Source organism: Muntiacus reevesi, chromosome 22 (assembly GCF_963930625.1).
Source record: "Muntiacus reevesi chromosome 22, mMunRee1.1, whole genome shotgun sequence".
Lineage (NCBI taxonomy): Eukaryota > Metazoa > Chordata > Mammalia > Artiodactyla > Cervidae > Muntiacus > Muntiacus reevesi.
Window position 1 is genome coordinate 1006827 of NC_089270.1, and position 24397 is coordinate 1031223.

The window sequence follows — 24397 nt, forward strand, 5'->3', positions numbered from 1 at the left end:
GGGAGTGTTAGGGAGCGTCAGGGAGCGTGTGTGCTCGCTTCGGTTGTGCTTGCGGACTTGACTTTTCCATTTAAGTCTCTCTTCTGCTTCTGGATGAACGATGAGCTTGGTCCCTCTCTGGGCTCTGGGGGAGGCCTGCCTGCCATCCGGCACTGAGACTGCCCCTGGGGACTTGACTCAGTGTCGCCGGCTGTAGCTGCACTTGGGAACTCCGGGAGGGCAGGCGTGGAGTTCTCCCGAGCCGCCAGCAGAGCTCCTGTCTGCAGGGAGGTCGCTCTTCTCCCACTTTTCCGTCCACCCAGGCCTTCCCCTCGCCTTTCCCCGTCTGTATCTTCGAGCCTCCGCTTCTCCCCTCTGGAGTATTAGCTCCCCAAGAATAAGGCGTGTGCTCTGCTCACTGCTCTGTCTCCACGTGCTGGAACTGGTCCTGTGCACACTGGCCGGTTCTAAACGTTGGTTGTGTCATCCGGCACTTCTTTGGAGAGTGGCGCTTTTCCGTTCATCTTGGACACCCCTCCTCTGTTCGACGTGGCCTCCCCAGCCGCCTGCCGTGCCAGCGCCTGCTGTGGCGCGTCTGTGACGTGCGTGGAGTGGGTTACGCCATCTTCAGAGCTTGTTACACAAGGCCGCATGGCGATGCTTGACTGCCCCCACTCTCCCTTCGCTCCCCTTGGAAAACCACTCGTCACTCTGAGCTGTTAGTTTCTGCTTTAACTAACACGTTTTCAGTTTTCACTGTAAGGGCATCAGGGCTTTCTTTCCTTTTACAATGACTATATATTGCGTTTTGTTTTTAGACATTTTAAAAGGGAAAGGCTTTGTGGACGAGAGGCGCCCTAAGCCGCCAGCCTCCTTGCGGCGGCAGCAGCAGCTTGCCTCCTGGAGAGGTGACCCTTCCCTTGAGTTGCCCCACGTCCCCTCGCCTGACTCCTCTGTTGTCTTTGTCCTTGTGGATCGACCCTGCGTTTGTAACCCTTTTTTAAGAATACTTACTTATCTGGCTGCGTCAGGTCCTTGTTGCGTCGCCTGGGATCTTTTGCTGCAGCGCACAGACTCTGGCTGAGGCACGTGGACTCCGTGGCTGTGGTGTGTGAGCTTAGTTGCCCTGCAGCATGTTGGGTGTTAGTTCCCCGACCAGGGATCAAACCCGCATCCCCTGCATTGCACGGCAGACTCCTAGCCACTGGACCACCAGGGAAGTCCCTGAAATTCTTGACTGTCCTTTTAGTTGGACTTTCCATAAGGAGTATAAGTAAATGTGAGAAAGGAATCCTTACATTTTTTTTTTTAATACAAAAGTGGTTTTAGAATTACCACTCCCCCCTTATTTTTTGCACCCTGTTTTTTCCTTCTGGGTTTGTATTTTTGCTCTAGTATGTCTTTTAGCATTTCTTTTGTGAAAGGAGTGTGTATATTAAACTGCCTTAGTTTTTGAGTTGTCTGAGTGTGCACGAGGCGAAGTCCTCTTCCCTGAGTGCTTGGAGAGGCTCCGCCATCTGCTTCTCTCAGCTGAGGCTGCACAAAGCCTGTGTTTCTGTTCCTCTCCTCGTGCTGAAGTCTGTCCATTAGCTCATTCTTTATGGGGACTTAGGTATGAAGGTTTTGTTTTTATCCTTCATATTCACGAAAGTGCATGTTTAGGTATTGATATGTTTCTCTTTATCTTGCACAGAACCCTGGGTGCCCTTTTTAATCTGAATACTTAAGTTTTGTTTCATTTCTGGAAAAATTTCCATCATTATTCTTTTGAAAATTGCATTTCCCCCATCCTTCCTAGTTTCCCCTGGAACTCCAGGGGAATGTAAACTCTCTGAAAGCAGAATGTTCTTCACGTGTGTATTTGTGCAAAAAATTGCTATCTTAACAGTCTTTATATGCACAGTTCAGGGGTATTGAGTACGTTTGCATTATTGTGCACCCATTACTGCCGCGTGCTCCAGCACTTTTCCATCTTGTGAGACAGAAGCTGTTTCCTGATTGAACGCCAGCCCTTCATTCTCTCTTCCCCATTCCCTTCCAGCTACCCTTCTATCAGCACTTCCTGTCTCTATGAGTTGATTGCTCTCGGGGCCTGTGTGAGTGCAGTCAGGGAGTTCCCTGCTGGCCAGTGGTTCAGTTCATTCCAGTCGCTCAGTCGTATCCAACTCTGCCACCCCATGGACTGCAGCACGCCAGGCCTCCCTGTCCATCACCAACTCCCAGAGTTTACTCAGGCTCACGTCCATGAGTCTGTGATACCATCCAACTATCTCATCCTCTGTCGTCCCCTTCTCCTCCCGCCTTCAGTCTTTCCCAGCATCAGGGCCTTTTCAAATGAGTCAGTTCTTTGCATCAGATGTGCCAAAGTGCTGGAGTTTCAGCTTCAGCATCTGTGCTTCCTATGAATATTCAGGGTTGATTTCCTACAGGATTGATTGGTTTGATCTCCTTGCAGTCCAAGCAACTCTCAAGAGTCTTCTCCAGCACCACAGTTCAAGAGCATCAATTCTTGTGGTGCTCAGCTTTCCTTATAGTCCAACTCTCACATCCATACATGACCACTGGAAAAACCATAGCTTTGACTAGATGGTCCTTTGTTGGCAAAATAATGTCTCTGCTTTTTAATATGCTGTCTAGGTTGGTCATAGCTTTTCTTCCAAGTGGCAAGTGTCTTTTAATTTTATGCTGCACTCACCATCTGCAGTGATTTTGGAGCCCAGAAAAATAAAGTCTGACACTGTTTCCACTGTTTCCCCATCTATTTGCCATGAAGTGATGGGACCGGATGCCATGATCTTAGTTTTCTAAATGTTGAGTTTTAAGCCAACTTTTTTACTCTTCTCTTTCACTTTCAAGAGGCTCTTTAGTTCTTCACTTTCTGCCATAAGGATGGTGTCATCTGCATATCTGAGGTTATTGATATTTCTCCTGGCAATCTTGACTCCAGCTTGTGCTTCATCCAGCCCAGCATTTCTCATGATGTACTCTGCACATAAATTAAACAAGCAGGGTGACAGTATACAGCCTTGATGTACTCCTTTTCCTCTTTGGAACCAGTCTTTTGTTCCATGGCCAATTCCAACTGTTGCCTCTTGACCTGCATACAGATTTCTTAGGAGGCAGGTCAGGTGGTCTGATATTCCCATCTCTTTCAGAATTTTCCACAGGTTATTGTGATCCACACAGTCAAAAGCTTTGGCGTAGTCAATAAAACAGAAGTAGATGTTTTCCTGGAACTCTCTTGCTTTTTCTGTGATCCAACGGATGTTGGCAGTTTGATCTCTGGTTCCTCTGCCTTTTCTAAATTCAACTTGAACATCTGAAAGTTCATGGTTCACGGACTGTTGAAGCCTGGCTTGGAAAATTTTGAGCGTTACTTTGCTAGCGTGTGAGATGAGTGCAATTGTGCGGTAGTTCGAACATTCTTTGGCATTGTCTTTCTTTGGGATTGGAATGAAAACTGACCTTTTCCAGTCCTGTGGCCACTGCTGAGTTTTCCAAATTGGCCTGCATATTGAGTGCAGCACTTTCACAGCATCATCTTTTAGGATTTGAAATAGCTCAACTGGAATTCCATCACCTCCACTAGCTTTGTTCATAGTGATGCTTCGTAAGGCCCACTTAACTTCACATTCCAGGATGTCTGGCTCTAGGTGAGTGATCACACCATCGTGGTTATCTGGGTTGTGAAGATCTTTTTTGTATAGTTCTTCTGTGTATTCTTGCTACCTCTTCTTAATATCTTCTGCTTCTGTTAGATGCATACCATTTGTGTCCTTTATTGAGCCCATTTTTGCATGAAATGTTCCCTTGGTATCTCTGATTTTCTTGAAGAGATCTCTAGTCTTTCCTATTCTATTGTTTTCCTCTATTTCTTTGCATTGATCACTGAGGAAGTGCAGTGGTTAGGACTCTGCAGTTTCACTGCTGAGGGCATGGGTTCAACCTCTGGTCAGGGAACTTAAGATCCTGCAAGCTGTGTGAAAAAGTGAAAGTCGCGTCCAACTCTTTGTGACCCCATGGAATATACAGTCATGGAATTCTCTGGACCAGAATACTGGAGTGGATAGCTGTTCCCTTCTCCATGGGAATCTTTCCAATCCAGGGATCGAACCCAGGTCTCCCACATTGCAGGTAGATTCTTTACCAGCTGAGCTACCAGGGTAGCCCTGCAAGCTGTGTGGTGTGACCAAAAAAAAGTGGAATCATACAATATTTGTCCTTTCGTGAGCAACTTATTTTACTTAGTATAATGTATGCAGGGTTTGTCCGTGCTCTAGTATGTCTCAATACTTCATTCGTTTTTAAGGCTGAACAATATTCCATTGTCTGAGGATCACAGTTTATCAATTCATTCACCTGCTGAAGGACACCTTAATTGCTTCCAGGTTTTGGCAATGATGAAATGAAACTGATATAAACCTCCATGTGCGGGTTTTTCTGTGGCTGTAAGTTTTCAGCTTCCTTGGGTAAATTCCAAGGAGTGGGATTGCTGGATCGTATGATGAGAGCATGTTCAGTGTGGTGAGCAACCATGGAACTGTGTTCCCAGCAGCGGTGAGGAGACTTCTGCTGCTCCGCATCCGCTTGGGCAGCTGGTGCTGTCGGTGTGTGGAGTCTGGCCGTGCTGACTGGCGTGGAGGGACTGCGTTCCCTGCGGTCCTCCACGGGGCCCCTCCCAGGCCGGCTGTGGGGTGGGGAAGCCCCCGGGCAGCTCCCTGCTGCCTGGCAGGGCTGTGCAGTGTCACTCCTTCTAGGCCCATCTTTTGTTTCTTGACTCGGGATTTGGGCCCCTGCCGCCTTCTGAGGCATAGTTTCTGAGGGTGGCTGTCTCTCCGGGGGCCTCCGGGGGCGTTTGCTCTGGGCCCAGCCCTGGGCTGGCTGGAGGGGCGGCTCGGGGCACAGCGCTCTGACTGCTGACTGCGGCGAGGCCGGTGCTCCGTCCCCAGGAGCTGGAGCGCGGGGGTGGTCACTTGCCGTGAGGAGGCAGTGGTGGAGCCCGAGGCTGGCCCAGCTGCGGCCCCGCACTCTGCACCCTCTGAGCCTGGCCCTGCCCGCTGCCCCAGGCCCGGCTCGGAGGCCCGTGTCCTGTCCCCTGCAGCCGGGCCTGGGGGCTCGTTGCTCTTCCCACCTCGTTTCTGGACCTGGAGATTTCCCTCCTTTGTTTTGAATTGGGTGATGTATATAGCTAACTTTTTTTTTTTTTCTTTCTTTAAAAAAAATAATAATTTGGCCATCTTCACCAGAAATCTCCTGAAATGTGTTAAAATGGTAATGGAATTCATCCTAATGTTGAACCATCATTTTTGAATAAATGCTCTTTAGCTGTGATACCTTATTTTAATATGTATGGGTTTGGTTTGCTTCTGTTTTGTCATTTTTTTTACGGTCCTACTTTACTGATCTTGGTTGATAGCGTTTTTTGTACTACTTCTCTGGTTTTGGTGGGAGAGGTATGCCAGCCTATGTGGTAATGTTTGGGAAGCTCTCCATCACTTTCCATGTTCCGGATTAATTTAAACAATAGGAATGCTGTGTTTACGTGATGAATAATGCACAGCAGTTGGAAAGACTGAATGGTACTTGTTTATATCAACACGGCAGAAATCTACATGTGTTGATCAAATCGCAGATCCAGTGTGGTAGCGTTTCTTGGCATGCAAACCCCATGCAGCAGTTCTCCGTTCCTGGGTGTGCTCCATAGTCTGGAAGGGTGCTTTGTGAGCTGACGGTGGGGGACTGAGTGGGACTCGGACTTCCTGAACAGGCAAATGCCATCTTTGTTTTCCTCAGTCATCCTGTCCAAGGCCTGCGGGAGGTGGCGCTGCGCTGGGAGCTTGTGTTTGGCTTCTAGCTGTTGGACTTGGGGCTCCCGGGGGGTGCTGTGGGCACAGAGAACCAGAACCCCAGGACGCTGCTGTGGATGTGTGGTGGGCAGCAGGCAGCCTGCTCGGCTGAGCCTGGCTTCTCTCGCCTGGGGCCCTGGGGCGCCCTGAGCCTGTCTTGCCTGTCCTCGGCTGGAGGCACACCATTGTCCAGAGGTCTTGTTTTATGTCAAAAAAACTTGAAGCAAATGTAGCGAAATGCTAAAAACTGTCGTTTTGGACTGGTGGGTGTACAAACGTGTCCTGTTGTCGTCTGTACTGTTTTGCTTTTAAAACTCGTCCCCCTCCCCGATTGAGGGTCACTGAGCCAGTGAAGCCCTCTGGGCCGTTCTTCCGTGGTGGTGGTGGGCTTTGCAGGTTGTCTACCTCTTGGTTGGGTTTTATATCTTTCTTGGAGTGCTAGATAGAATGAAAGATTCTCTAACTTACTGGTGTAACCTTGGTAAAAAATGAGAACTCCCTGAAAGATCAAGTCAGTGGTCAGTGCCCTGTCGGAAGTGAGAGTGGACCCTCTCTAGGGGGCCATGCTTCAAGCGTTGTCCCAGGTGGAGTCCTGAGAAGTAGTACGCAGCCCACAGTTTCAGGTTGAGGGAAGGAAACAGACCAAATGCACAGAGAAGGAGGTACCATGAGTGAAAATAAAGCACCATCAGTAGACACAGGTCTGCAAAGACCAGATATTTAAAAATTGTGTCTGATATGTGGAAAGATTTAAAAGAAACTTGAAAATTCCAACAGGAACAGGCAATCTTGAAAATGTGATTCACATGTAGGTCATGATTACCTAGGCTTGGTATTGAATCCTTAGAGGAGCCGTAAAGCTGAATTTTGTGTAAATGTTCCCGACTTCAGTTGCTGGCGCTGTCTCTCAGTGTCGTGGTCCTAGCTGGTGCTCTGACCCAGGCTGCCCTTGGCGTCCTTCACCCACACAGGCTCCTCGGAGCTCGCGCGGAGCCTCTGGGTAGCAAGCACGGGGCGCTGCAGCTGTTGTCTGTGTCCTGTCTGTGAGGGTATAACGCGGTGTTGTGCCTTCTGCTGTAGGCCCTTGAATGTTAAGAAACTGGGGAACAAATAGCCTTGCTCACATTCACCATTTCTGGTGTCCTTCATTTCTTCCTGAAGGTCCCAGGATCAGTCTGGTCTCATTTCTCGTCACCCTCAAGAACTTCTGTTAACGTTTCTCATAGTGAAGATCTGATGGCAACAACTTCGTAATTGGCATTTCTTTTAAAATATATTCAGTTGTCGTTATTACAGAGTATTTTTCCTGAATGACAGATACCAGGTGGGCAGTTGTTTTTCTTTTCCCCCATTACTCTTATCAGGTCTGGCTTCTGTTTCTCACGAGACGTGAGTGACCATCCATGTCATTGTTTTGTATTTAATTGGCCTTATCCCCCCTCTGCTCTTCAGGGTTTCTCTTTATCTTGGTTTAAATGTTTCCACTGACTATACCTGGGTGTGGGTTCTTTTACATATATCCTGCTGAGATTTGGGCTTCCCTTGTGGCTCAGCTGGTAAAGAATCCGCCTGTAATGCAGGAGACCTGGGTTTGATCCCTGGGTTGGGAAGATTCCCTGTAGTAGGGAAAGGCTCCCCACTCCAGTATTCTGGCCTGGAGAATTCCATGGACTATATATATATATATAGATAGATAGATGATAGATAGATATAGATACATAGATATAGATATATATAGTCCGTGGGGTTGGACATGACTGAGTGACTTTCACTTCACTTCACTTCACTTTTGCTGAGATTTGCTGAGCTTCTTGAATCTGTGAATTTATATCTCACTGAATCTGAAAAGTTTTTGTGTTTAATTTTTCCCAAATGTTTTTTCTATCTCATTGTTTCTTCCCTCTCCTCTGGGTAGGAGTGGGAATCCAGACCCTTTGATGTTGGTCTATAGCATAAGCTAGAATCAAGATTGCCAGGAGAAATATCAATAACCTGAGATATGCAGGTGACACCACCCTTATGGCAGAAAGTGAAGAGGAATTAAAGAGCCTCTTAATGAATGTGAATGAGGAGAGTAAAAAAGCTGGCTTAAAACTCAACATTCAAAAAATGAGGATCATGGCCTCCAATCCCATTACTTCATGGCAAATAGATGGGGAAACAATGGAAACAGTGACAGATTTTATTTTCTTGGGCTCCAAAATCACTGCAGATGATTACTGCAGCCATGAGATTAAAAGATGCTTGCTCCTTGGGAGAAAAGCAATGACATACCTAGACAAAGTGTTAAAAAGCAGAGACATTACCTACAAATGTCTGTATAGTCAGAGCTATGATTTTTTTCAGTAGTCATGGATGGATGTGAGAGCTGGACAGTAAGAAAGTCTGAGCACTGAAAAATTGATGCTTTTGAACTGTGGTGTTGGAGAAGACTCTTGAGAGTCCCTTGGACTGCAAGGATATCCAACCAGTCCATTCTAAAGGAACTCAGTCCTGAATATTCATTGGAAGGACTGATGCTGAAGCTGAAACTCCAGCACTTTGGCCACCTGATGCGAAGAACTGACTTATCTGAAAATACCCTGATGCTGGGAAAGATTGAAGGCGGGAGGAGAAGGGGACAGCAGAGGATGAGATGGTTGGATGGCATCACCGACTCGATGGACGTGAGTTTGAGGAAGCTCCAGGAGTTGGTGATGGATATGGAGGCCTGGCGTGCTGCAGTCCATGGGGTTGCAAAGAATCGGACACTTCTGAGCGACTGAACTGAACTGGTCGAGTCTCTGGTTCCCCCAGTCCTCTGGAAGACCTATAATCAAATTCTGCTGGCCCTCAAGGCTGGATGCCCAGCCCCTTTGTTAGATCCCCAACAGGAATCCAGCGGAATCCCCAACAGGAAGCCTGACGTGAGGCCCAGAGCCTTCACAGCAGTGCTCACGCCCTTTGGTGTTCTTATCCAGTCTGTGGGTCGCCCGCCCAGCGTGTGTAGTGTTTGATTTTATCCTGAGTGCGTTCCTCCTGCCGTCTTGCTGTGGTTGCTTCTTTGTCTTTGGACGTTGGGTATCTTTTTTTGGTGGGTTCCAGCATCGTCATTTTGATGGTTTTAACAGCTAGTTGCAATTTTAGCACCTTCACAGGAGATGAGCACGCCTCCTGGTTTTATCCTGGATATTGTGAGTGATGCGCTGGAGACACTTTTTTCCCATTATGTTCTTCCTAAGAGTAGACTTTTTCTTTCAGTTGTGTTAAAATACATGTAACATTTACCATCTTAACCATTTGAAAAAATTATTTGGCTGTGCTGGGTCTTAGTTGAGGCATGCATGATCTTTTAGTTGTAGCACAAGAACTCTTAGTTGCAGTGTGTGGAATCTAGTTCCCTAACCAGGGATCGAACCCAGGTCCCCTGCATTGGGAGTATGGAGTCTTGGCCGCTGGACCACAGGGAAGTCCCCCCTCTTAACCATGTTTAAACGTGCAGTTCAGGGTGTTAAGTACATGCACAGTGTTGCAGCCATCGCCACCAGAAGTGTTTCATCTTGTGAACCTGGAACTTTGCCCCCGTTAAAACACCACCTCCCTGATCTCCCCTCCCTCAGATCCTAGTGTCCGCCTTCCTACGTTCTGTCTGTGGATTCGATTACGGACGAGGATGCAGCCACGCAGTGTTTGTTAGTCTCCTGTGACTGGCTGACTGCACTCCGTAAGGCCCTCAAGGTCCTGCCGTGACAGGTGTCTGCCTCCCCTTCCTGTCCGCGGCTTCAGCACGCCCCGCTCTGTGGACGGACACGGGGCTCCGATACCCCCGCGTCCCTGCCTTCCGTGCCCTGGAGTGTGTGTCGGGTGGGCTTCTCTGAGGAAGCCCCGCTGTTTTCCTTCCTGCCCACCCCCAGTGCACAGGCCCCCAGGCCCTGCTCTCTGTGTTTGATAGTGGGTAGCCATCCTCACGGGTGCTGTGTGAGGTGGCATTTCTTTGGGGTTTTGAGCTTTTCTTTTTTTGTTTTCGGTGGGGGGAAGGCCCTCAGTGCACGACTTATGAGATCTTAGTTCCCTGACTAGGGATTGAACGCAGGCTCCCAAGAGTGAGAGTACGGAGTCCAGGGCAGTGGGCGTGCGGGCCTGTGCGTGGGCCGTGTGGCCTGGGGCCGGGCGGGTCTGTGTGTGCCCGCCGCCTGCGCTGCGCCTGCTGTGGCCCCAGCGCCTTGAGGTCGTCGGCTTCTCTTTCCGTCCAGCTAGTCTGATGTGAGCGGGGCTGGGAACCCACTCAGACTTGCCTGAGAAGCCCCGCGTGGGTCCCGGCGGGCCGTCCTGGCGTGTGCTCGGTGCGTCGGCTGTCGGTGGGGGCGGTCCCCCGCTGCCCGGCTCCCACGGAGCTGGCCCGGCTGCACGCACGGCCCCCAGGGGTGTCCCCGTGTGGCGGTCCCTCGGGGTGACAGGGCTGAGCTCCGAGGCGGTGCTGTCCGTCGCAGGCACCCCGACGGGAGCACTCAGTCTCGGTGCCCTGCTCTCCCCGGTAGCTCATCTCGGAGGGCCTCCTTGCTGCCGTCGTGGTGTGCTCCTAGTGGTCTGGGGGAGCTCTTCCCAGCGGAGTGGGCGCCTGCCTATTCCCTGTGAGCTGCCTTCACTGGGTGTCCCTAGTGACGGGCTGCGGCTCCTGGGGAAGCCCCTCCGCCCGTGGGCCGTGCTTGGCGTGCCCCGTCGAAGGGGAACTGAGTGTCCTTGACGTTGCGCCCCCTCCTCGTCCCTGCGGTCAGCATGGGCCGGGCGGATGGTAGGGAGCCTACTGCGCCTTGCCCGGCCGTCTGGGCTTAAGCTTTGCTGCCCAGTGACTGTGGGTGGGCCCGGAGCCCCTGCCCAGCTCTGCTTCCAGCTGTGTCTCAGGTCCTCCCTCTTGTCCTCTGCCCAGGCCTGGCTTTTCACTGGCCGCCTTGGGTGCTGCCCTGGCGGCAGGTGGAGGGGACAGCCTCCGTTTCCCGAGAGCTCTGGGGGCAGTGGCGTGACTTCCTTTCCTTGTCTGACTTTTGTGTTCTGCCACGAGAAGCCAGTCCTATATCCTTTCACTTTGTTGTTTTGTGACTCCTGTCATTTCTGTGATATTAGAACTGCCTGTTGGGACCGAAATCACAGCAAACACCATAAATTGCCTCAAAATCCCCGAAACTCCCCAAATGTATAGAGACCTCCATTGGCGTACTCATCTTAGGTTTGAAATTAAGATGTTTCTTTTCTCCTCTTTTTCTAACACTGCAGTGTTCTGAGACGGAGGCGCCTAGGCTGAATGGAATTCAGCGTCAGGAAAAACCCTCTCTCTGCTCCGAAGGTGGTGAAGTGCGTGAAGATGAAGCAGGCCCCGGAAGTCCTGGGTGGTGCCAATGGAAAGCCCCCGAGCTGCGACATGAGCCGAGAGTGCTCCGTGTTCCTGAGCAAAGCCCAGCTCTCCGCCGGCCTGCAGGACGGGGTCGTGCAGAAGTTCAACGGCCATGACGCGCTGCCGTTCATCCCGGCCGAGAGGCTAAAAGACCTCACCTCTCGCGTCTTTAATGGAGAGCCCGGTGCTCACGATGCCAAACTGCGTTTTGAATCCCAGGAAGTGAAGGGACTTGGGACCCCACCTCATACTACCCCTGTCAAAAATGGCTCTCCAGAAATTAAGCTGAAAATCACTAAAACCTACATGAATGGGAAACCTCTCTTTGAGTCCTCCATATGTGGCGACGGTGCGGCCGCCATGTCCCATTCGGAAGCAGACGGACAGAGACCAGAGCACAAGGCCCGGAGGAGCCGCAAGAGAAGCGCGCAGTGCGGCTCTGTGCTGGAGCGCGGCCTCGTGGACGCCGCCCTGGTGTCCAGGGCCTCCAGCCCCCTGGACAAAAAGGTATTTGTCAGCGAGGAGCTCTGGGCGGGTGGCGGGGGCCTCGGAGGACACTCGACGACGACGTGCGGGAGGCCGTGGGAGGTGGGCGTGGCCCCGCGGCCTGCTCGCCGCTCGCCCTGGGTGCTCGCTCGGGCGCCTGGCTGTGCTGCGGGGACGCTCACATCCTGCTGAGCAGCACCAAGGCCTGGAGATGAACTGTGAAGACTGAATGAGGTTCTGAATCTGGGCCTGGCCATTCCAGAGCCCTTGGCCTTCAGGCCGGTCCTGTTTTCACAGAGCTCCTCTCCGCCTAATGGCGGTCAGTGGGAGACCCCTTGGCCCTTCCTTGGTCTGTGCTGTCTGAGGAGGGGGCAGGCCCGCCGGCCTCCCCTTGGTCACTGTCCACCCGGGGCTCCTTTCGCAGGGGTCCTGCGGATGGCTCACCCCAGTGAGCATGGGCCGTGCCTCCCGCCTGCACACTCTTGGTGCCCAGCGCAGAGCGCGGTGCTAGAGTGCGCGTGAATGCGTGTTCAGGCTTCGAAGGCTGGGGTGGGAATGTGGGACGAAAACATGGTGTTTATGCCAGAAGTCTTCAGTGACATGCGGGAACCTTGACCCTGGCAGAGGAGCTGCAGAGGGCTCTGTGGCGCCCCTGTTCCTGAGGGCTGGTGGTCTGCGTTCACAGGGTCTGCCAGGCCTCTGTGTGCTGGTCAGGCGAAGCTCCAAGCCCGCTTTCAGGAGTAGGGACAGGGGCTTGAGGCCAACTTGGGTTTCTTCTCACCAAGGCCAGAGTAATCACTGTAAAATTATGAGGAATCTTGTTTACGGTCCCACAGATAGGACGGGAAAGGACCGACATTTCCCTGGAGGAGTTGAAACTAATGAAGACCTTCAGGGTTTAAAAGTGTCTGTTGAGAGCTGGGGCGGGGGCGTGGGGCGACTTGGGCTGATGCGGCCCTGTGTGAAGCCCCTGGTGGGTCCATGCTCCTTTATAGGAAGGAAGCTGCTGGTTGGTTTTGTTAAGACTTGGGCAGTCACCTGTTTTTGCCTCTCAGAGTCTGACTTCACCCGCCGAGTGGTGACAAATACTGCCTGTCCTGAGGGCGTGGTGGCGAGGCTGAGTGTGATACTGGGATGTTGTGGAATAGCCTGAGAGCCGGCGTCTTTGAGAAGTGTGTGATGTGCCTGCTCGGTGCCAGCCCTCACCCCCCGATGAGGCACGGTGACCACGCTCTCCTCCATTCACACATGTGGGACTGAGGCTCAAAGCAGATTCGACTGTGCTCAGCCCCGTGACGAGGACGCTGCTTTTGCCAGGCCTTCAGCCTCCTCCTGGCCTGGGTTCTGAGATGCAGCGGCTGAGGCTCTGAGAGCCCAGGCCCTGGTTGGTGGAGGTGGGGCTGGGCCTGCTGCTGAGCCCCGTGTCCTGGCCCCCCGGGGTCCTCTCTCCCGAAGACTGACTGTCTGTAGGGGCTCAGAGGGGCACAGGGCCAGAGGATGAATTCCATGGGAATTTTTGTCCAGCCTGCGAATAAACCTCCACTAAAGGCCTCCCACCATGCCAAGGAGCTGGATTTCTGCAGAAGCCTTTGTAATGTTGGGCACCTCTGTATGCCAGGTACTTGCTGACCTTTTAGCTGAGGGCAGGAGATGAACAGTTTTGATGAAGTGCTATCAGGGCTGTTACCTAAAAAGCAGTGAGGGAACCGTGAGGGAAAGCACACTTCTTTTTAGGTGTGTGTGTACACGTCTGTGTATAGAATCTCTGGTCTGACTCACCCTTGGTCTTCTGTGGATAGGAAGCTGGATTTAGGGGTAGGAACTCGATGTATCTCTTGTTCATTTTCAGATTCCCGCTAAGAGAGAATCCTGTCCGAATAGCAGCAGAGACAAAGACCAGCTGCTGAAGTACAACGTCGGGGACCTGGTGTGGTCCAAGGTGTCCGGGTACCCCTGGTGGCCGTGCATGGTGTCTGCCGACCCGCTCCTGCACAGCTACACCAAGCTGAAAGGTACCGTCTCTGGGCTGCTTTTCCGTCTTTGTCCTCGGCACTTGGCTGATCTCAGCTCCCCGCTTCCTTCTTCCTCTTCTCCAGCACCCCGCTGTGGTTCCTTATTCCCCTTTATATCGTGCTTTAATGCGCAGACGTGAGACTTAGCGTCCTAGCCGAGTGCTCAGATGGTGTATGAAATGCATCCACGTTGCCGTGTGGTGGCCCCCACCATCTGTGCCCAGAGCTCTGCTCACTCTGCAGACCCGAAACTCTGTGCCCGTGAGCTGGCAGCTCCGCAGTGCCCCACCCCAGGCCCTGGCGGCCCCCTCCGCTTCTGGCCTGCTGTCTGTGGTGTGGGTTTGCATCTCCCTAGTGATGAGTGATGTTGAGCATCTTTTCATGTGCCTATTAGCCATTCATACAGCATTTGAATCGGCTTGTTGGTGGGGGTGGGTTGGATTGTTAACTTTTTTGTGGTTCATTTTGCAACTTTGAAGTTAGTGATTCAGACATGACACGTTACTTTTTTTTTTATATCCAACTTAGATATGTACTTTATCTGATTGAATTAGTATTAAAGGAGAATGGTCTCCGCCTTGTCATTTGCTTTTCAGGTTTTATGATAATTTATTATTATTTAGATATATAGTAATTACTTATGTTAGCATGATTTTCAGAAATTAGTATTTTATATTGCATTCTAGTTTAAAAAAGTCCCAGTTTATTTTATTAGGTGGGAAAAAGGAAAAAAAACTAGAGATAATCATCTTTGGTGTCATGAAACTTGAGTTATAAATCAGAGAAGTTAGAGAACATATTAAGAATGTAATGTGTTATTGATACAGATGAGAGCAGATGCTTAAATAATAATTGGACCATTCATGAAACATAAGATCTCATGTGGTTTTGGAGGAAAAAAAAGAAATCGGGTGATGTGAGAGTCTCATAAGCAGTTCTTCTGGAGTGAGGTTTGACTTGGTGTGAGGAAGGTGAGGTGTGGAGGTGCAGGGCTGGAGCTGGCCGCGTTGGTGCCCAGGCGACGGTGCCCTCCGGCGGCGTGGGCGGCAGGGCGGCACCTGCCTGGTGTGCCCCTCGTGGCCTCTGGCTAGAGGCCTGAGGCCCGAGCCTTGCCGGGGCCTTGCTGCTGGGAGTGGGGTGCAGCGGTGCCCCCTGGCAGGCAGACTGGGAGGCACAGGTCGGGATGAGAGGCCCTCTCCTACATCCTGAGACGCCGGCGCGCACGTGCGTGGTGAAGGCGTGCAGGACGCCGGGGCTGGGGAGGAGCCTGTGGGCCGGTTCTGGTTCTGACTCGGTACAGGATGTGTAGCTTCGCCAGCTTGTCAGCATCAGGTTGTCCCTGTTGGGGCTTCCGGGGCCCCAGGATGCACCCCAGAGGCCTCTGGACTTGGTCAGAGTAGGACAGAAGCACCAGTTGAGGCAGAAGCCAGGCTGTCCTGCTGTGGTCGGCATGGGCCTTCTGACCCAGTGGCAGCCCCCCTCCCAGCTCCAGGTGGTCCGGGCAGCGGCCGTCCAGGCCCCACACCTCCACACTGCTCTCTGCAGAGCACGTCAAATGCAACCTCTCGGGGTCCTTCTTAGCATTGGGATTTCTGCTTCATTTCAGCCTCCCCACATCTCAGACCGTAGAACTGAAGGCGTCTTTCCATATCTCTTTGTTCCAGCTACCGGGGTTAATTAAGTTCATTACATGTTCCCCCGATTTAGGGTTGAGTAGTTTGTATAGTCTACAGCAGCTTCATCCCTTCATGGCAAATAGACGGGGAAACAATGGAAGCAGTGAGAGACTTTATTTTTTTGGGCTCCAAAATCACTGCAGATGGTGACTGCAGCCATGAAATTAAAAAAAGACGCCTGCTCCTTGGAAGAAAAGCTATGACCAACCTAGACCGCGTATTAAAAAGTAGAGACATTACTTCACCAACAGAGGTCCGTCTAGTCAAAGCTATGGTTTTTCCAGTAGTCATGTACGGATGTGCGAGTTGGACTATAAATAAAGCTAGTCACCGAAGAATTGATGCTTTTGAACTGTGGTATGGAAGACTCTTGAGAGTTACTTGGACTTCAAGGAGATCAAACCAGTCAGAAGGCTGAGAGCCAGGATGAGTTGCAAGGGGATTCAGATGACCTTTGGAAAGCGAAGGGGTCAGAGGAACCTGTGAGACTGTAGGGTTGGCCTGTGCCGTGGCCCCTGCTCAGGAGGTGTGGACCAGAGTGTCTATCCAGTTATCCAGGAAATCAACCCTGAATACTCACTGGAAGGACCGATGCTGAAGCTGAAGCTCTTAATACTTTGGCCACCTGATGCAAAGAACTGACTCATTGGAAAAGACCCCGATGCTGGGAAAGACTGAAGGCAGGAGGAGAAGGGGATGACAGGGGATGAGATGATTGGATGGCATCACTGACTCGATGGACATGAGTTTGAGCAAGCTCCAGAAGTTGGTGATGCACAGGGAGGCCTGGCGTGCTGCAGTCTGTGGGGTCACAAAGACTCGGACACGATTGAGTGACTGAGCTGACCGCAGCTTCCCTGAGTGAGACCGACGCACCGCCGTTGGTGTGGGTGCTCTGGCTTGGCGCTTTTGCGCTTCCGCTTAAGGAACTGCAGCAGTGGCTCCTGGCTGAGGCACGGACTGAAGAGTTGACTGCCAGGGGGCGGCCCAGCTGGCAGTGAGCTGCTCCTCGGTGTCGCTAAGCTCCAGAGATTCTTAGGGCATCTTCCCTGAGTGTGAGAGACAGGTGATGATAACGCTCCTTTTGGGGAAAGATCTTAGCACAGAGACTGGCGAGCTATCAGATAATATCATCCTCCTTTTTTTTTAACTTTTAAAATCAGAGTTTATATTCTATCTACCCCCTCTCCCCTGGTCACCTCTGGGCTTTTTCTGGAAAACATTGCTGTTTGAGCAGTTATCCCCCTGCAGGATCCTTGTGTTTGGTGATCTAATAATTCTATGCCCACTTTCAATGGTTTATGTTGCCAAGTGGGTACACTTGGATTCTGTCTTGTTTTTCATGTGAAACATTTTGTCTATTATTGTTTGTTGTTTTTTCCCCGTTTAGAAGCTTTTCAAGCCCACACTTCAGAGTGGAACAGTGCTGTGGACGTCATCCACTCTCACCTAGACTTGCCAGCCCTTAAATGCTTTGTTTCACCTGCTCTGTCTCTCTCTCTCGTGTACAAATATATTCCCCTTCGCCGGCTCAGCTGAGTGGGTGCTGCACCCATCCTGAGTCTTCACCTTAACTTGTCAGCGGAAGTCCTCCCGGAACAAGGCCAGTACCTCGCCTGCGTGTGAGAAAGTGGCCCATCAGTGACTGACCCTTTGTCTCTTGGGGCCTTGCCTAGATCTCCCGGGAGGCTCCAGTGTGGCCATGCACTTGCTCTTTTCTTCACCCTGAGTTTGAGTCCGGGTGCCCCCCAGTCCCTGTGGGTGAGAGCAGACTCGGACCCGCAGAGGCAGGCGAGCGCCACGCAGGTGGGGCCCAGACTTGGCCCTTTACTGCAGGCCTTGAAGGAAGGTTCGGTCCCACAGTGTGCTTCACCAGGAACTAACTGTCTTGGGTTGCAGGGGAGGCAGCCTTGGTCAGCACAGGCCAACTTCAGAGGACTGACAGTGTGCGTTTGGAAAGCAGTTCAGAAGGCTGAGAGCCAGGATGAGTTGCAAAGGGGATGACCTTTGGAAAGCGAAGGAGTCAGAGGAACCTGTGAGACCATGGGGCTGGCCTGTGCCGTGGCCCCCGCCCAGGAGGTTTGGACCAGAGTGTCCAGTGGAGGCTGGCTGCTGTCTCGTTGGCTGACCCGTGCTGCACTCGGGGCCCGGCTCCCTGACCACCTTCCTCTGAGGTTTGGTCCTCCCTGAGGACCCACTGGCCCGTTGAATGCCAACTCTCCATTTTTATCCTCTTTTCAGGGTTAAGGAGCTGGCACTTTTCTGAAGGTGAGCTCCCTTCTAAAAGGTTACTTACTTATTGAAGGTTACAGTCTTCACTCTCTTTAATGCTCCCATTGTTCCAGATGTGGCCTCGGGGAGCCCACGAAGTCCCTTCCAGCTGTGTGCCCCTGCCCTGACTCTGTCTGTCTTGGAGCGCTTCCTTACGTGTGCGAAACACGAACCACACTGCGGGCCCCCTTTACACTTTCTTTGCCCCAGTCCTTGAAGCAACTGTTCCTCAGAGGAAGCCTGGGTCCTTTTAGTAGCGAGTGGTGTGTGGACGCCCAGGTCTGGGCTCTGGCTGTGTCCAAGGCCTGGAAGGCAGAGGATGGAGTGTGAGGCGGGCCTGCGGGCATGCTGCCCCCGCTCCCTCTGCGGCACCTGTGATGGTGGGCCTGAGGCTCAGGAGTCCTTGCTGGGAGGACGGCATGGAGGAGGGTGGCTTTGGGTGTGGAGCTGGCTGAGCAGGGGCTTGGGAAGCGAGACCTTTTGATTCCTGTAAGATGGAACTCCCTCACCCTACCTGATTCCCACCCCAGATTTTCTCTCTGTGTATGTGCTTCTTTTTACTTATCATATTTGGGATTAGAGAAGTGCTTGAATCTGAATCAGTAGCAACATGTTTAAACTCTTCTTAAAAGATAATTTTATTTATTTATTTTTGGCGGTGCTGGGCCTTCTTGCTGTTCGTGCTTTTCCCCAGGTGTGAGTGGGAGCCACTCTCTGATTGCACTATCTGGGCTTCTCACTGCGGCGGTGTCTCTGCAGCGCACAGGCCTAGGGGCACACAGGCTTTAGTAGCTGCAGCGTGTGGCTCAGCAGTCGTGGTTCCCGGCTCCAGAGCACAGGCCCAGCAGTCGTGGTGTGCGGGCTTAGTTCCTGCATAGCATGTGGGATCGTCCCAGATCAGGGACCAATCCTGTGTCTCTTGCGTTGGCAGGGGGATTCTTTACCGCTGAGCCACTGGGGAAGCGCACACTTGAGCTGTAAAAACTGAAGCAGAATCATGTGTGGAAGAGAGCACAGCTGTTTAGAGTTCAGGTTTCCTTTGCAAATCTAACAGTGCTTTGTCATTTGTCGCAGCAGAACTTGTCTTGGCGACCGCCTGCCAGGGCATGCAGGTGGATGAGCCAGCGACTCTGAGGCTGACCCTCTAGGCTGGAATCAGGAGATGAGTGGTGTTTGGGGTATTACACTGTGAAGCAGACTGGATTCTTTTGCACCTGGGAACGTTAACCATCTCCCTGGTGCACCTGGATCCTACTGGTCTTCCCTTTAGATACTGGGGCATCAAGTCAAATTCTCTTCTGTTATGGAGATTTTAATTTTCACCTTTTCTGTGTTATGGAAAGGAACCCTCATTGCTGTATTTCTAAATTCCAGCGTTTTCTGAAAATACTACACGTAATCTGACTTTCTCATCTTTGGAGTTACTTGATACTGTGATTTTTTCCTTTTTGCTTGTTCAGTCAACTAGGAAGAGAGGTGTGTGAGGCTTTCCCACTGTGGAGGTGGATGTGCCCTTTTCTATTTGAGATTTTGTCAGTTTCTACTTTACCTGGTTTGAGGCTCTGGTGACCTCCAGGGACCGAGTCAGGAAATGTGGACCTGGCCATCATTGTTCTTTGTCTCCCATGGGGCAGACTCTCACTCGGGTTCAGGATCCACCTTGTGTCTGATGGGCCGTGATGGGGAGGGAGGAGCGCAGTGCAACGCAAAGCGCCTCCGGTAGCGGTGGAGGCCAGCTCTCTAGGAGGGGGTGCGGGTGGGGCCTCAGTGGCCAGTGTTTCCCTTCCAGCCCTGAGGATGAAAATCCGCGGTCAGAGGGAGGAAGGGCTGCTAACAGGTGGTGCGACAGTTGGTTATGGTGGTCAAAGAAAGTAAGGAACTCACCTCTCAATTTGGACCAAAATAAAATTCAGATGGATTAGAAAAAACCTTAAAAATAAGAGAAAGTTGGGCTAGGTTTGTTGTGAAATTTCTGAGCAGAAAAGAACTTTAAAAATGTTAAATTAATTTTATAAGCTTGGGATCAGCCTGTCATATTCTCTGATTTTCTTTTTTTTCCAGCTGACATGTAAGGAGCATTTTTACTGTCTTTAGCTATTTATTTTAAAAAATTATGTGTGTTCATATTATATGTTCAAATATGTACCATAACATATTATGCAAATGTTATGGCATATGTCTATATTCATTTTCATGATCAAGAGAAGGTCTTTTGAAATACTAAAATAGTGGAAGAAGTCACAAATCTCTTGACATAGTTTTGAATCTGAGCTATTTTAAAATCAAAGAAGTATACATACTTATAAACAAGTCAAATTGTCCTGAGAGATTAATAGTGAAAAATAGTCCCCTGTCCTCCCCAGAAGTAATTATTTTTAACTCTTTAAACATTTTCTTTTGGTTTCAGCTACTCTCTTATCATCTAGATATCTTCTGTTGAGTTTCTATTATGGTAAATGAAGATTGATCTCTTCAATCATTTCCTGTTTCTTTCCCTTCCATTCTTCCCATATAATTAACTCACTGTTTTTATTACATCAAACATCAGTGTTCATTTAATTTTGACTATGTAAATATCATTCAGTGAAAAACTCAGCTGTGTTCTGTAATTGCGTTTTATTTCTTGTACAACCTTTTGTCTTTTTTCTGGAGCTAACTATTGTATTTCTTGTGAAATTGTATAGTTCGCTGCCATTTAGCTTTAATTTTTTCAAGTATTTATTCTTCTGTTTTTAAAACTCATCCTATCATGTGGTGAGTTTCTCTGATTGGGGGGCAGAATGGAACGCTGTGTTCGAGTCCCGCTTCCTTTCTGCTGCTCGGATCTCCTTCACCCGCCTTCCGCGCCGCCTGGCCTCCTTCCGTGTGGCCTCTGTCCCCTTGCTCGCGCCCCTGGAGCCCCGCGTCCTCCTGCCCCACTGTCTGGGCGGCAGGCACCCGGGGCTCCGAGCTTTCCTGGTTACCGCATTGTCTCTGCGGCTCCACGCTGTGCTCTTTCTTGCTCGGCTCTCCTTTTTCGCCGCAGCGTGCTTTTTGGCATCCTGAGGAAGGGGTGGGGGTCACTCTGAGTTCCTGGGTTTGGAGGGTGCGGCTATCATCACACTCGATTTTCGGGTTGGCTGGGTGTGGAATTTTATGTTGAAGATAATTCTCAGCATTTTGAAGGTGTTATTGCATTTCCTTCGAGCATCCAGAGTTGCTGTTCTGCTTGTCATTTCACGAACATGGAGCTGTCTCTTCCTCCCCAGCAGCTTGGCTGTCCCCAAGGTGTGCCCGGACGTGGGTGTTGGGTGCAGCGCTGGGAGGGGTTGGTTGTGACGCGTGCCCCTGTGTTTGGTGATTCCCTGATGGGTCTCTGTTTTTCTCTGTGGAAGGCCAGCTATTTGGGTCTCACATCTCCTGTACACATTGATCCTGTCGGTTTCTTATTAGTGTAGGTGTTTTCACTTTTAACTTTTTTCTTCTTTCTGGGAGGTTTCCTGCCTTTCCACCGAAATTTTCTTGAGTTTTGTTTTCGTGGTAGTATTGTTAAATTTCGAATGGCGCTTTCTCTCTGTTGTCCTCTTCTGACAGCAGACTAGAGTTCGTCTCTGTCAGGAGTCATCTCCTCCTGGCGTGGTGTCTGCGGCCCTGCAGAGACTGTTGAGTCTGTGTGCTTTGCACTCCTTCCTGTTAGAGGCTCTCTGGGTTTGGGGTGCCTGTGCTGGGCTTTCTTCCAGTGGCCGGCACGCAGCTGCCTGCGGCCTGTAGGGGGCGCTGTTGGCTTGTGTTAGAGGCGCTGACTGGCTGGTGGTGCCTGGTTGAGGGAATCTCCAGCTTCTGGGGCAGAGACAAGGGGGGAAGTTCTTCCTGTGGTGTGCTGGTTCCCCGGGAAGTGTGCTTTGCTGCCTCGTTTCGGGCGTGCTGTGTGAGGGGACAGGGACCCGGGTTCCCCAGGGGCAGCCCTTCTTTCCTCACCCAGCTCCCCGTCTGCACCGGGGGTGTGGCTTCTCCAGCATCTGGGGGGACTCCGTGGCCTTGAGCTGCCCCCTCCCCATACCACCCCCCAGCGTGGTGAGGGCAGGGCCGGCCCGGCTCCCCGGCTGGTGTGGGGGGGCTGGGATTGGAACCCGCGCTGCCCGGCCCTCGCTGGTGTCCTCTCTGCTCTGGCTGACATACTATCCTCTTCGGTGGCTCTTGGAAGGGAGGAGATGAGAAGTGAGTCTGGTCAGCGTTCTGTCCCGGTCGACTTTGAACTCTATCTAAGTCTTGCAAACGTATTTGCCCTTTTGCTGTGGTGGGGGAAAAAAAAGGATTTATTTTGAGGTTAACAGAGCCCAACAGTACCAAGTAAAACGACATCAAAGCCGCTCCTAACTTGATATCAGTAATTATTAATAGATTTGCCTAATTTCATCCCAAATTCTAACTTTCAAGTTCTAACATTTTATTTTAAAAACTAGGTCAGAAAAAGAGTGCACGCCAGTATCACGTACAGTTCTTTGGTGATGCCCCAGAAAGAGCTTGGATATTTGAGAAGAGCCTTGTAGCTTTTGAAGGAGAAGGACAGTTTGAAAAATTATGCCAGGAAAGTGCCAAGCAGGCACCCACGAAAGCTGAGAAAATTAAGGTGACAGATGTTCCTTAAGTACAATTTTAGACCACACTTTTATTTTCATTCTTAATGATGTGTCTTGCTTTGAACTTGTGGCTGCCTGAAGCCGTGTGACGGCCTCTCGCGCCCGTCACTGCTGGCTTTGCCTGGAGCCGTGTGTCCCACAGCACGGCAGCTTCGGTGCACACACGGTTTATCCTGGTTACTCCGTGATGACTCCCAGGGGCAGTCTTTCTAAGTTTTGTTTTCCTTTATGTACACACACACACACACACACACACATATGATATTATATATAAGTATCAATTGTAATTGCAGTTGATTTCTAGTTTAAAGAAACAGTAGAGTTATACTGGTCTGAACTCTAAAACCTTCAAGTTAATTGGTTTTTATAGTTTTTGATTTCTAAATTTACCTGAAATTCTAAAAGTATCCTTTAAAGTAGGTTAATTTTTAATGTTTATTTGATGAAACTTACACGTGTCTCATGTTTTCTTTGCAGCTGTTGAAGCCCATTTCAGGGAAGTTGAGGGCCCAGTGGGAAATGGGCCTCGTTCAGGCTGAGGCCGCCGCGCGCATGGCGGTAGAGGAGCGGAGAGCCAAGTTCACCTTCCTCTACGTGGGGGACCAGCTCCGCCTCAACCCCCACGTGGCCAAGGAGGCGGGCGTGGCTGTGGAGTCACTGGGAGAAGTGGCAGAGCCCTCAGGAGCTGGGGAAGAAGCTGCAGACAGCCCTAAGTCCTCGGGGCAGGAGGGCGCACCCGTCAAGAGGAGACGGAGGGCCAAGCTGTCCGGCTCCGCCGAGAACCTCCCTGGCGACCCAGGGCCGGGGCGGGCCACGCCGCAGAAGACGGCCGAGGCCGACTCCAGGAGGGGCGTGGGGTCCCCCCCCGGCAGGAAGAAGGCCACGGCCCCCACCCCGAGGAGCAGGAGGGGCGACGCGGCGTCCCAGTTCCTGGTCTTCTGTCAGAAGCACCGGGACGAGGTCGGTGTGGGGACGCGCTGAGGGCTTGTGCTTTCTGCGGGGATCTGCCCGGGAGGCCGGTCCTCACAGTGCCCGGCCCCGGCCCCGGCCCCCGGCCCGGCTGTGCTGTGCCTTCTGTACACGCGGGTCTCGGGCAACTGTTGTTAGGGGGAAGCCAGTGCCACCCTTGGGGGCAGAGATCCTTGCCTTTGTGCTCTAGAATATTCCTCCCAACTACGGTGGGAAGGTCCAGGGACAGCGGGAGGTGGGCTGCTCTTTGCTAGAAGCTTGGCCTTATCCTGACCTCCAGCCCAGGTTAGCGCCTTCTCCAGGAGGCAGCTCAGAAGCCTCCAGGAGTTGGTACGGGGTTGGATTTATGGAACCTGATGCTGCCATGGGCCTGGGCATGTCAGGCACCTGCTGCCGTGGTATGTGAAGGGCGGCATGGTGTCAGCAGCTAAACATTTGACTAGTTTTCTTAATCGTTTTCATAGAGTGGACCGAGCTTATTTGGATATCGTCAAGTCTTGAGTCCGCTTTAAAGGCTCAGGCCGGCATTTTGGTTCTTTGCTGTTACTTCAAATGAGTGGGTTGTTGGGACTTTTCTCAGGATTGCAAGGCAGATGTGATGTTAGAAAGCCTGTTGTGATTCGTCATTGTAGATTAAATAATCATCTCAGTAGGTGGAGAAAAACATTTGATAAAAGTCATTGCTTTCTTCTGGTCACGCCGTGTGGCTTTCGTGGTCTTAGTTCTGTGACCAGGGACTGAACCTGAGTGGTTGGCGGTGAGAGCGTTGCACCCTCACCCCTGGACCACTGCGGAGGTCCTTAGTAGTGATTGCTTTTTGATCCAAAGTTAGCAGGCAGGAGTAGAAGGGCACTTCCTTCTGTCTGCTGAGGGGTGACGTTCAGAAACTGTCAGCATCATGGTGGTTGAGGAGACCTCAGAAGCCTCGAGAAGAAGATTTCTCGAATCATGAACAGGGCAGGGTGCCCTTGTGCCACCACTGGTGTCAATGCAGTGACGCATGGCTGTGCAGCAGGGGGCCCGGCAGCAGAGCCCTGCCCGGGGAGCGGGTGACACGGAGCAGCCAGTGCAGGGGGCCGGGGCGTCACGTGTCTGTGAGGCTGCGAGGAGGGAAGGTGACAGACAGCTCTGACTTTGGAGAAAAGCGACTGATGTTGTAGCAGACTTCAGT

The 24397-nt window shown here is 51.4% G+C and overlaps 1 protein-coding gene across 7 annotated transcripts in view; it reads left to right on the forward strand.

Annotated features, from left to right (window-relative positions):
• The window catches only part of NSD2 (nuclear receptor binding SET domain protein 2), a 73645-nt gene that overhangs the window by 18221 nt on the left and 31027 nt on the right, over positions 1-24397 (forward strand). For all 7 annotated transcript variants that reach the window (XR_010660299.1, XM_065914484.1, XM_065914487.1 and 4 more), the window contains 4 exons: positions 11076-11700; positions 13529-13691; positions 22081-22247; positions 22735-23217. Coding sequence is in view for 6 of the 7 variants with exons in the window: in XM_065914484.1 (XP_065770556.1) it covers positions 11104-11700; positions 13529-13691; positions 22081-22247; positions 22735-23217 (1410 nt within the window). In the remaining variant the exon portion in view is untranslated. The remainder of the gene's footprint in view (positions 1-11075; positions 11701-13528; positions 13692-22080; positions 22248-22734; positions 23218-24397) is intronic.